The sequence below is a fragment of the Rhinoraja longicauda genome, chromosome 21 (assembly GCF_053455715.1).
Source record: "Rhinoraja longicauda isolate Sanriku21f chromosome 21, sRhiLon1.1, whole genome shotgun sequence".
Classification (NCBI taxonomy): Eukaryota; Metazoa; Chordata; class Chondrichthyes; order Rajiformes; family Arhynchobatidae; genus Rhinoraja; species Rhinoraja longicauda.
The window spans coordinates 8,168,893-8,181,849 of NC_135973.1; the positions used below are offsets into that span (position 1 = coordinate 8,168,893).

The following is a 12,957-nucleotide window of genomic DNA, read 5'->3' on the forward strand; positions in this document are numbered from 1 at the left end:
CCAACATCCATCACAGTGACTCCAAACACCCCCTCACTGTGATGGAAGGCAACAAAACTTCCACTCTCTTCCCCCCCGCGCCCACGGACAGGCAGCTCGACCCCTACCGAGGCAACCGACACGCACAGCCCCCGCAAGGGGATGGAAGGCCCCGCGGCTGAGCCACACCGGGCACTGAAACGTCCCGCGGCCGAGCCGCGCCGGCGATGTTAAGTCCAGCGGCCGAGCCGCACCGGGCACTGAAACGTCCCGCGGCCAAGCCGCGCCGGCGATGTTAAGTCCAGCGGCCGAGCCGCACCGGGCACTGAAACGTCCCGCAGCCGAGCCGGCGATGTTAAGTCCCGCAGCCGAGCCGCACCGGGCGATGGAAGGCCCCGCGGCCGAGCCGCACCGAGCACTGAACCATCCTGCGGCCATACTGGACGATGGAAGGCCCCGCGGCCGAGCCGCGCCGGGCACTGTTAGGTCCCGCGGCCGAGCCACGCCGGCGATGTTAAGTCCAGCGGCCGAGCTGGAAGGCCCCACGGGCGATGGAAGGCCCCGCGGCCGAGCTGCGCCCCGGGGAAGAGACCCAATAAAAGAAAGGTTTCCCCCACCCCACCCCACCCCCCCCCCACACATACACAGCCAAAAACAGAAACAAAAACCATCCCAACACCGACACACACAAAAAAAAGACAAACAGACTGCCAGAGAGCCGCAGCCGTTAGGCGCAGCCACACGTGACCGGAGCCACTTTATCATTGGTACTTCTTTCTTTGACCTCTTCTTCTTTTCTTATAACTTTTTGGATGTTGCAAATTGTATCTGCTCAGTTCCTCTACCCTAATTGGCATAATCTTCACCACCACCTGAATAACTAAGAGGCACGAGTGCACCATTTTACAGGTAAAACAACAGGTACAATTTCACAGTTCCAGTTGGCCACTATCTCTGGAAGCATTACTCCAACAACTGCTGAACAGATAGGACATTTGACTCAGCTGAAGGCATTGCATCTCAGATTCTCTCTCTAGAAAATATTACCAATATCTAAAAATGTATTCGTGAAAATGTTTTCAGATGTGCAATAAATTCATTTATCCTCAACATGTAGAATGGCAACATTCCCAGGTTTTCTAGCTGAAAAATATGCTGACAAACACTGCATCTCACACTTTAAGCAATTACAGGCATCCTCAGGTTATGAACCCCTAGATTATGGACATCAGTACATACGGGAGAGCTCCCGTATTAAATACAAAAGTCTGATGTACATACATGAACTAGTTTCCTCTCTCTCTCCAGTTTTAATAATTGATCTTTCTTTTCAGTCTTATGTTTTGTTTGGATGCAAATTATTACAATACTGTGAAGGTACGGTTACCCTTATCGAATGATTTTAGTGTTTTTTGAGGCGTAGACAAAAATGAATTTATGGACTTATTGTTGAACTGCGGGTAATTTTTCATTTCACTGCACATTTATGTGTATGTGACAAATAAATGACTATTGACTATTATTGACGTCTGTGCGAGTTGGTTATGTAAGGACAGCCTGCAAACAGATCCCTTCATAAGTAAACGTAACCAAGACCAAATACAGAAGGTTTTACCGGCTTGCAATAAAGAGACTGATTTCATCTTTATTTTTAAACTGATTTTTTTAAAAAAGATTTCAACGTTTAAATCCATGCAATAACTTGAAAGAAGTCTGTCAGGAAAAGCGTGTGAAATGTTTGTGGTGTTTAAGTTAGCTCATCAGACATTTTCAACTTCTGAGTGAAGTACAAGATGACTCAAAGAGCCTGCTATCCATGATAAAAGTTTACAATTTGATTATTTTTAAAGTCAACACTGGAGGATCAAAGAGAATGCAGTAACATACACAAATGTCAAACGGTAAATCAATTCACAGCACCAAAATTGTTTCACAAATTGTTGAATAATGTTCACACTTGTGCAGAAACAAGTAGCTACTTCAGAAGGGATTACATTTCAGAATGGTTAGTTCTTTCTCAGTGTTACATCACCATAATCAGTCTCAACTATCTCTAAAGCTTTCAGTGGCGTACATAGACGGAGAAGACATCCACCCGAGAGGTCTTGGCTTGAAGTAAACGGGATGAATTTTAGATCCGGTTTCCAGTATAACTCGAAATTAGTAGGAAGGAACTGCAGATGCAGGTTTGCACCGAAGATAGACACAAAATGCTGGAGTAACTCAGCAGGACAGACAGCATCTCTGGATAGAAGGAATGGGTGACCTTTCGGGATGACTCTTTTGAAGAATGGTCTCAACCCTTCTTTGACATTATTGCTATTGAGGGAGTGCAGCGTAGGCTCACCAGGTTTATTCCCGGGATGGCATGACTGACATATAATAAAAGAATGGGTCGACTGGGCTTGTATTTACCGGAATTTAGAAGGATGAGAAACATATAAAATTCTTAAAGGATTGGACAGGCTAGATGCAGGAAAAATGTTCCCAATGTTGGGGGAAGTCCAGAACCAGGGGCCACAGTTTAAGAATAAGGGGTAGGCCATTTAGGACTGAGATTAGGAAAATAAATTTCACTCAGAGAGTTGTCAATCTGTGGAATTCTCTGCCACATAAGGCTGTGGAGGCCAATTCACTGGATGTTTTCAAGAGAGTTAGATTTAGCTCTTAGGACTAAAGGAATCAAGGGATACGGGGAAAAAGCAGGAACGGGGTATTGATTTTAGATGATCAGCCATAATCATTTTGAATGGCAGTGCTGGCGAAATGGCCTACTGCTGCACCTATTTTTCTATGTTTCTAAGAATAGTCCGCCTTGGTTGTTGCACCACTTCTGACTTCCATGTTCTTATCCTCTTCCTCTTCTTATCCACATTAACCTAAAGTGGCAGCTCCATGCAATAGCTACTACCTTATTCTTTAGAGAAAAGATTAATATAAAAACTTTGCAGCCTTTTACACGATCATATTCTCACCAACTAATGTTCGAACAAGCTGGTGTCTACTTTTCATCTGACTGCGTGTTTGGTGGCTCAAGTCTATTTTGTACCCGGTTCTGTAACGAAGTGATATCCTCCTTCAGCACACGATTCTTTGAAGATTTACAATTCTTGGATCATACCCGTTTGGGACCTTTAATACTACATTTGTGCTGCATTTGTACTATTTTTGCTAAAATCCAAACAAGTGAGGGAAGAGCACCATGAATAATTCATTTAGTTTAGAGATACAGCACAGAATAATGCACCATGTACCTGCCCCTGGAGTTGACTAATTTTAATGGCAAAACAGCAACAGTGCACAATAAAAGGAATAACGTCACTTGAGTTCACGTCAAGAGTGTTTAGTCAAATTTTCGTTGAAAACTGAGATGAGCTAGAAATGTTGTCATCATGTTGTGCTTTGCTTAAAATGCATTTTTAATTGCACAACGGTAAAGCAAACAACACTGCACACGTGAATATCTTCCATGTAAGCTTTTAGAGACATAGAAACATAGAAAATAGGTGAAGGAGGAGGCCATTCGGCCCTTCGAGCCAGCACCGCCATTCATTGTGATCATGGTTGATCGTCCCCACTCAATAACCCGTGCCTGCCTTCTCCCCATATCCCTTGATTCCACTAGCCCCTAGAGCTCCATCTAACTCTCTCTTAAATCCATGCAGTGATTTAGCTTCCACTGCCTTCTGTGGCAGAGAATTCCACAAATACACAACTCCCTGGGTGAGTTTAAACCAGAAAATAAACTTTATGGGTCATTGAGTTCTTAATAACCATAGTTCGCAAAAATAATTTATCTGCCTTACTCAATTGGAAAAAAATCTCACTGATGGAGGTAATTGAGCAGTGGTCTCTATACATGCTTCAGAATACTGCAGAATCTTAACCTTGTAAGTGCGGCATGGTTGCCTAGCGGTAGTGCTACTGCCTTACAGCGCCAGAGGTTACTAGGTTAATTCCCGGAATGGCGGGACTGTCGTATGTTGAAAGACTGGAACGACTAGGCTTGCATACACTGGAATTTAGAAGGATGAGAGGGGATCTTATCGAAACATATAAGATTATTAAGGGGTTGGACACGTTAGAGGCAGGAAACATGTTCCCAATGTTGGGGGAGTCCAGAACCAGGGACCACAGTTTAAGAATAAGGGGTAGGCCATTTAGAACGGAGATGAGGAAAAACTTTTTCACTCAGAGTTGTAATCTGTGGAATTCTCTGCTTCAGAAGGCACTGGAGGCCAATTCCCTGAATGCATTCAAGAGAGAGCTAGATAGAGCTCTTAAGTATAGCGGAGTCAGGAGGTATGGGGAGAAGGCAGGAACGGGGTACTGATTGAGAATGATCAGCCATGATCACATTGAATGGCGGTGCTGGCTCGAAGGGCCGAATGGCCTACTCCTGCACCTATTGTCTATTGTCAGAGGCCCGGGATCAATCCTGACTACAGGTGCTTGTCTGTACGGAGATTGTACGTTCTCCCCGTGGGTTTTTTTCTGAGATATTTGGTTTCCTTCCACACTCCAAAGACGTACAGGTTTGTAGGTTAATTGGCTTGGGATAAATATAAAATTGTCCATAGTGTGTGTACGATATTGATAATGTGCGGGGATTGCGGACTCGGTGGGCCGAAGGGCCTGTTTCTGCGTCGTATCTCTAACTAAATTAAAAATGAGGAGAAATTGAAACAAGGGGGAGTTTCTGCAATCACATAAAAAGAAATGCATTGCTCACTCTGATGCACAATATCTCTTCTTTCTTTACATTCCATCCATCTCAGCTATTTACTAATACTCTTACACAATTCTTTTTTCTCCAACTCTTTCTACAAATGCCCTGCGAGCAAGTCAGAGGGAAGGAAAAATATTAATATATTACAGGATAAGTGACACTAATATTAAAAACTGAGGTAAATTTCTACGAAATTGCTCATGGGGTTTTAAAAAGTAAATCTAGCAGTAGACAATTTATTTTCTAATCCTGTAATATTCACCCTCACTTTAGCTTAATATAATAATGTTCAGATAGTTTTTTTGTTTGGATTACATTTTACATTCTTTATTTCTGAACAGTTTTTTTCCTGAACTTTATTATGTGTTATGTCTTTAAGATCATCCAGACAACTCTTTTAAAGGTACAACTGTAAAAGTGGCTTCAACTTCTGCCCAAACTGAACTGCTGCAATGTATTCATGGTTTGAACCACTTATTGACCTTGCTGATAATACTACATGAAGTAGAAACCTTAGAACCCAAGTCAAGGCACTTGAGCGGAGGCACAGAAATATTGGACTTGATTTTGGAACAAACATTGCTTCAATATCTGGGAAAGGATCAGGGGTAACTGGTGGCGCAGCGATAAAGTTGTAGCCTCACAGTGCCAGACCCGGGTTCGATCCGGACTACGGGTGCTAACTGTACAGAGTTTGTACGTTCTCCTCGTGACAGCGTGGGTTTTCTCCAGGAGCTCCTGTTTCCTCTCACACTCCAAAGACGTGCCAGTTTGTAGGCTAATTGGCCAGAGTAAAGATTATAAATCGTCTATACTCTGTGGGGTAGCGTTAGTGTACGGGGCATGAGGATCGTTGGTCGGCGTGGACTCAGTGAGCCGAAGGGCCTGTTTCCGCGCTTTATTTTCTAAAACTGAAACTAAAAACTGGCAAAAACAGAAGTTATTGAAAGGATTTGTGAGAAGAAGCGAGACATTAAAAAAGAAATAACATCACTTTAAAATGTTTAATTCTACATCATTAAAGTTCAACAGCATCTTCAAAGATGAACATTGGGAAATGAGCAACAAATACGGTCACTGGAAAGACTCCAAAATACATTTTCAGTGAATTAATGGTTAGTTTTATGATTGTTAATTTTTTGTGATAGATGAGTATGTACTTCAGAAATTAGTAAAGTCTTGGTGCACTGGAGGCTTGCACAAGTGTAAAAAAAATGTAAAATTATATAAACAACAGTAATACTCACAATATTCCAGAACAATGGGTTGAAAGCAACCGCCAGGATAGCTAAATTAAACTTCAAGTTGGTCCAGTCACAGTAGCTGAAAATATCTGCCATTACTGAAATATCGACCTGAAAGAAATGATTTAAAAAATTTCTATTTCCAGTAAAAGGAGACAATTGTGTCCATGACTTAACATTTCCAAAGGATCGTTAAAAACTCACTCCCACAGAGACCAGAAAAGCCACAACTACATAGATGACTGTGCCAAGTTAGTTGATCTTTGCTGGGGTACAGATCGCATGTTTGAAATGAACAAGTGCCAAGGTGAAAATAAGAAAGGAGATAAGGATTGGCTATGGATGTGTCCCACAATCATGCCACAGTACTTACTTACATAGTAAATGGTGCAGCCTGGAGTGAGTTGTGACTTGCAATACTCAAGTCATCTGCCACCCAGGCTAACATAGCGTTTGCTTCTTAATTACTTGGTACATTTACACATGAAATTTTCAGTGATTGTGAACAAGGACAACAAGGGACCTCTGGCTCTCGAGACTTCTTCCTGCATCCACCCAGTTAAGCTCCTTGCTAGAGAATGCGTGCCTAGTCTACTCAAATGCTTCTCGTAGAGAAAACCCACCATCCTGAAACTAATCTAGTTAAACTTCAATATAATCATACATAAAATTAGATCAAAAACTTCACATAATACAGCAACTAATGTCCCAACAATTGCCTATATAATTCCAATAAGACATTTATTTCTGTAATCAAATAATCCGGTAACGAAAACTAACGTACTATTTACTTTAAAAGCACACAGAGTTCTGGAGTAACTTAGGTCAGACATTATCTCTGGAGAACATGGAGAATTACACTATTTACATTCCCAGTCACAAATAACTTGCTCATTGGCATTCAACGATTTTATGAAAGAGGACACCCAGGCTTCCTGAAACATCAACATTACTCAATCTTTTACTGTTTAAAGAACGTCCTTCTTTCCCGTTTTGTGCACCAAAGTGGATAACTCAATGTTTTTCCACATTATATTGAACCCGCCTGGCTTCTGAAACTCACTCTGCTTGTCTATATCCCCTCTCTTCCCTACTTAACTACACCTAACTTTGTAGCATCAACAAATTTGAAAATATAACATCAATATGACATTAGCCAAATCACCATTATAAACCATGACTGGCTGGGGCTTAGGTACTGATACCTGCACAGCTGCCAGAGGAGGGAGTTGAGGCAGGGACGATCCCCACTTTTATGAAACATTTAGACAGGTACATGGATAGGACAGGTTTAGAAGGTTATGGGCCAAATGCACTAGTGGCACTAGTGTAGCTGGGACATGTTGGCCGGCCGAAGGGCCTGTTTCTAGGATGAATCACTCTGACTCTAACCCACTACGGATTGACAGCTATACTCAAAGATCTCTTTATTCCCATTCTTTCTGCTTTTTGGAAAAAAAAAGCAGTTCTCAATTACATTACCCACGTCAGCACATTGGCCCGGCGGGGGCTTCAATGTCGGGAGCCACGACCGCCCCGACTTGGCAAGTTCAACAGCCTGACCGCGGGAGAAGACGGCAGGGGAAGAGAAAAGACATTCTGGCCTTCCATCACAGTGAGGAGGTGACTGGAGGAGACTCACTGTGATGGATGTTTCTTTTTGTTTGGTGTTGGTTTATGATTGTGTGTGTTATTGCATATTTTTATTGGTCTTATTGTTGGACTGTGGGTAATCTTTCATTTCACTGCACATTTATGTGTATGTGACAAATAAATTGACTATTGACTATTGCCCACTTGTCCTCCCGGATAGAGCATTATTGAAAGCCGCCTAAATATCCAAATATACCATATCTACTAGGTCCACCTCATCTAAGATAGACACAAAAAGCCAGAGTAACTCAATGGATATGGGGCAGCATTTCTGAAGAAAAGGAACAGGTGACGTTTCGGGTCGAGACCCTTCTTCAGACTTCTGAAGAAGAGCCTCGACCCGAAACATCACCTATTCCTTTTCTCAAGAGATGCTGCCTGTCCCGTTGAATTACTCCACCTTTTGGTGCCTATCGTCTGTTTAAACCAGCATCTGCAGTTCCTTCCTACACATAGGTCTTCCTCATCTATTCTACTGGTCAATAGATTATTCAAATGTGATTTCTCCTTTCTAAATCCAAATCCAACTAATTCTGCTAATTTCTGCTCTTATCAAGGTGTTGGAGTGATTATGGCCTTCAGTATAGAATCTACCATTTTTCATATTCTTAATGTTAGGTTAAAAGGTTGATAGTTGACTGTTTTTCTCCACCTCCAACCCTCTCCGCCCCCCCTCCCCCCACCAACTTTCTTAAATCTCCCCCAACGCACAAGATTCTGAAAATGACAAACAACATAGAAAATCATTTGTAAAAACTGCACAAAGTGTGAAGAAAGTAATCATGAAAGGGAAAGAAATGTTGTTGATTGCTTATGGATCAATCAAGGTGTGAATAGAGGTATGATAATGGAACTAAGTGAGGGGAAGTTCATTATCTACACCATGAGTGCAAGACAACTGTTGTTGAGAACAACATCCGCGCAGTGCTTATTTATACTGCAGAGTCTGAAGAAGGGTCTCGACCCAAAACGTCACTCATTCCTTCTCTCCAGAGATGCTGCCTGTCCCGCTGAGTTACTCCAGCATTTTGTGCCTACCTTCGATTTAAACCAGCATCTGCAAGTCTTTCCTACACGGTACGAATATTGATTTCTCTAACTTCAAGCAACCCCCGCATTCCCTCTTTCTCCATCCCTCCCCCACCCAATTGGCACCAGCTTCTCGTTCTCACCTACCAAATAGCTAACAATGCCCTGTTTCTTTTATCATTGTTACATTTTTTGAATATCATTCAGGGATTTGTTGTGTATCTATCTACATCACTGTCTACATCTCTCGTTTCTCTTTCTCCCCACTCTGTCTGAAGAAGGGTTTCGACCCAAAACGTCACCCATTCCTTCTCTCCAGAGATTCTGCCTGTCTCGCTGAGTTACTCCAGCATTTTGTGTCCAAGACTGTTAATATTATCTGACCGAGATGGGCTAGCTGGTTTGTAACTGCTGGTTCTCCATCTCTCACTTTTGTTAAGTATGAGACTAATATACACAACTTCAAACCAAATTGCAGGAAAGGTTTTTATAATTAACTTATAAGGAGGGATTACATAGGTTTGGTTGAGCCTTTTGTAATTAGAAAGTTAAGTAAATTCATAAAATTAATGGGTGACTCAGAAGCTTAGAAGTGATGCTAAGAATCTCAATGTTATCAGTTTGATGAAGAATACATTGCAATTAGTTCAGGTGAAGGAATTAATTCAAGTAAACAATTTAGAATGTTACAAAGACAGCTTCCAATAAGCAAAAAATAATCTTGCATCTGCAAAGATGTAGGACTCATTTGTTATTTTTTGTTACTGTTAATTTCATCTCAATTAATCTATATTTAAATAAAAGTGTAAGAAAACTTGATTTAAAAAAATCTTTACATAGTTATAACGTACCATGATATAAAGCGTGGATGGATTAAATTAAGTCCTGATAATTTGGAACTTAGCCTCAGAGTGTCCAGAAGATCGAGCTGCCTGATTAGTCCTTTCTAATTCCAAAGGGCTCAACCAAAGTTATGTAATCCCTCAATGATAATTTAATCATATAAACCTTTGCTGCAATTTGGTTTGAAGTTGTGAATATTACTCTCAAACTGAACAAAAGTGAGAGGCAGAAAACCAGCAGTTACAGACCAGCTAGCCCAACATCTCAGTCAGATAATGTTAGTGGAGGTAGTGCATTAGATTGCATTCATCGCAGGACAATAATGCAGTAAAAGTATAAAAAATCCTCAATAAATCAGATAGCACCCTGAGAGATATGGAATTAATGTTTCTGCTCAATGATGTTTTCAATGCCAAAATATATTAAGCTGGTAACGAATCAGGGACAGGGACTCGGCAGTAGTAACACGAGCAACATAGTTTATAACTTAGCATGATATAAGATGTGGATTAAGTTAAAACTTGACGATTTGGAATTTAGCTTCAGAGTGTACATAAGCTGGTGCTGTCTGGATAAACAATTGACTTGGCAGTGACTGTGTTTATGGAGTGGAGGTATTGCATTGGCTCCACTCCAGTGGGGGGTTTGTTTGAAGCAAAGTGCAAAATTGGAGCAAGCAAGGTTTAAGTCAATATTGAAGCCATGTCACGGCTTGGGGACATGCAAAATACCCTTCACGGAAGCAAACAAGGGAAAGAGCCATAGATTATACGTTCATAAGACAAAATCAATGTCAATTCCCAGGGCACAAAAATTGCACCCCAAGAGAATGAAGGTCCATAAAAACACTCTGGAGACGTGGATAATTTTCTACATTCCATCTTTCAGGGACAGGCAGAAACCACATGCCACTTCCAGTACGCTAGCGAGTTGCAACAAGATCCCCAACTGGAGTGGAGCTCATTTATAGGACAAATGTGACACCTCCTCTCTGTTCAAGGAAGACAGTTCACACAGCAGAGGTAGAGCTGCTGCCTTACAGCACTTGCAACGCCGGAGACCCGGGCTCGATCCCGACTACGGGAGCTCTCTGTACGGAGTTTGTACCTTCTCCCCGTGACCTGCGAGGGTTTTCTCTGAGATCTTCGGTTTCCTCCAACACTCCACAGGTTTTGAAGTTAATTGGCTTGGTATAAGTGTAAACTGTCCCTAGTGTGTATAGGAGTGTTAATGTGATGCAATATCTAATCATACCGGTTTCCTGCCAATGGAAATACTGTCCAACAATTTGCATAGTTTAAATGTATCCATTTCATGCAGACTCAGCTACCACAATGGAAATACATTAGCATTAAAAGGAAAGACACTGTGCTCCTGTAACCCACTGGGTCAGGCAGCATCCAGCTTTTTATTTAGGTTTAGTTTTAAAGATACAACATGGAAACAAGCCCTTCAGCCCACCTAGTCCTTGTTGCCCAGTGATCCCCACACACTAAGACTATCCTACACACATTAGGGACAATTTACAGTTTTACCAAGCCAATTAACCGACAAACCTCTATGTCTTTGCTAACTGGAATGCAGATGTTGGTTTACAACAAAAAAAAAGTGCTGGAGTAACTCAGCAGGTTAGGCAGCATCCCAGGAAAACATGGATAGGTGACATTTGAGGTCAAGACCCTTCTTCAGACTAATTGCAGGGGCCAAAGGCGGGAGTGAACAAGGGAAATCAGTGCAAGTCCAGGTGGGGCACAGAGGGGAAAGATGACAGGGAACAATGAAAGAAAGGGGGAAATATTCTCCAGGGATGCTGCCTGACCCGCTGAGTTACTCCAGCACTTTGTGCCTTTTTTCTGTAAACCAGTGTCTGCAGTTGTTTGTGCCTAAGAGGTTGTGTCTCGGGCACATGGGCTAGGACGGAATGAACAGACGCCCTTGCCTGGAACAGACAGCACCCCGGCCCCCCTCTCCTCACGTTATAGGAGTAGAATTAGCCCATTCTGCCATTAAATCATGGATGATCTCTGCTACCTAATACCATTTTCCTGCCATCTCTCCATAACACCCATTCTAATCCCCCTCCCCTTCTCTTCCCTATCCCCCTCTCCTCCCTCTCTCTATCCGCCTCCCTCTAACCTCCTCCAGCCCCTTTCTTCCTATGCCCCTCTCACTGTCTCCCTCTCCCCTACTCTTCTCTCCCTCCCTCTCCCCCCTCCTCTCTCCCTCCCCTCCCTCTCCCCATCCTCTTGTCTTCCTCTCTCCTCCCTCTCTCCCTCCTCCTCCTCTCACCCTCTACCCCTCCTCCCCCTCATCTTTTCCTCTTACCCCCTTCTTTCTCCTCTTCTCCCCTCTCGTCCCCCTCCCTCTCTCTATCCCTCTCCCACTAACCTCCTCCCTCCCCTTTCTTCCTATGCCCCTCAGTCTCCCCCCCTCCTCCCCTCACCCCTTCTCTCCCATCCTCTTCCTCTCCCCCTCTCCCATCCTCTTCCTCTCCCCCCCTCTCCTTCCCCCCCCCTCTCCTCCCCCCCCTCTCCTCCCCTCTTCTCCCCCCACCCCCCTCTTCTCCCCCACCCTCCTTCTCTCTCCTCTTCTCCCCCCAACCCCCCCCCTCTTCTCACCCCCTCCCCCCTCTTCTCCCCCACCCCCCCCTTCTCCCCCCTCTTCTCTCCCCCCTCTTCTCTCTCCCCCCCCTCTTCTCTCCCCCCTCTTCTCTCCCCCCCCTCTTCTCTCTCCCCCCCCTCTTCTCTCCCCCCTCTTCTCTCCCCCCCCTCTTCTCTCTCCCCCCCCCTCTTCTCTCCCCCCCCCTCTTCTCTCTCCCCTCCTCCTCTTCTCCTCTCACCTCCTTCTCTCTCCTCCCCCCACCACCACCACACACGGTGCCCGGCGCTGCTGGCTGGCTGGCTGGCTGGCTGGCTGGCTGGCTGGCGGGTTGACGGGCGGGTTGGCGGGCGGGCGGCCTACCTACCTACCTACCTTGGTGATGTCCAGCATGTCCAAGCCTCCACAACAGCCGGCCTCGCGCGCTCTGTGAGCGGCCACCGTGCCCCCGGCTAACCCGGCCCGCCACTGCGCACGCGCGCCAGCCCCGCGGTGCACTCTGGGACTTGTAGTCACACCCCCCCCCTAGTTTCACCAGTTGCAAAGACAGACACAAAATGCTGGAGTAACTCAGCATCTCTGGAGAGGAGGAATGGGTGACCTTTCTGGTCGAGACCCTTCTTCACACTGGAGTCAGGGGAGAGGGAAACGAGCTATGTAGTCAAGTCAAGTGTGTTTTTATTGTCATATGCCCCTGATAGAACAAATAAATTCTTCCTTACAGCAGCACAACAGGATACCTAAACATAATTGTACACTGTTAACAATATAATAAACAAGATAAAAAAGTTCAGTGTATGAAATTACACACATACTCGCATATACACATATATACAGATAGGAAGGAACTGCAGATGCTGGTTTAAACTGAAGATAGACACA

The 12,957-nt window shown here is 44.0% G+C and overlaps 1 protein-coding gene across 2 annotated transcripts in view; it reads right to left on the reverse strand.

Moving 5' to 3' along the window:
• Positions 1-12,568, reverse strand: part of pemt (phosphatidylethanolamine N-methyltransferase) — a 72,156-nt gene extending 59,588 nt beyond the window's left edge. Inside the window, exons 1-2 of one of the 2 annotated variants that reach the window (XM_078417697.1) lie at positions 12,447-12,568; positions 5,956-6,063 (exon numbers count right to left, since the gene is read on the reverse strand). In XM_078417697.1, coding sequence (XP_078273823.1) covers positions 5,956-6,048 — 93 coding nt within the window. In that variant the 5' untranslated portion in view covers positions 6,049-6,063; positions 12,447-12,568. The remainder of the gene's footprint in view (positions 1-5,955; positions 6,064-12,446) is intronic. The other variant, XM_078417696.1, reaches the window with a different exon arrangement.
• Positions 12,569-12,957: the final 389 nt, after the last annotated feature.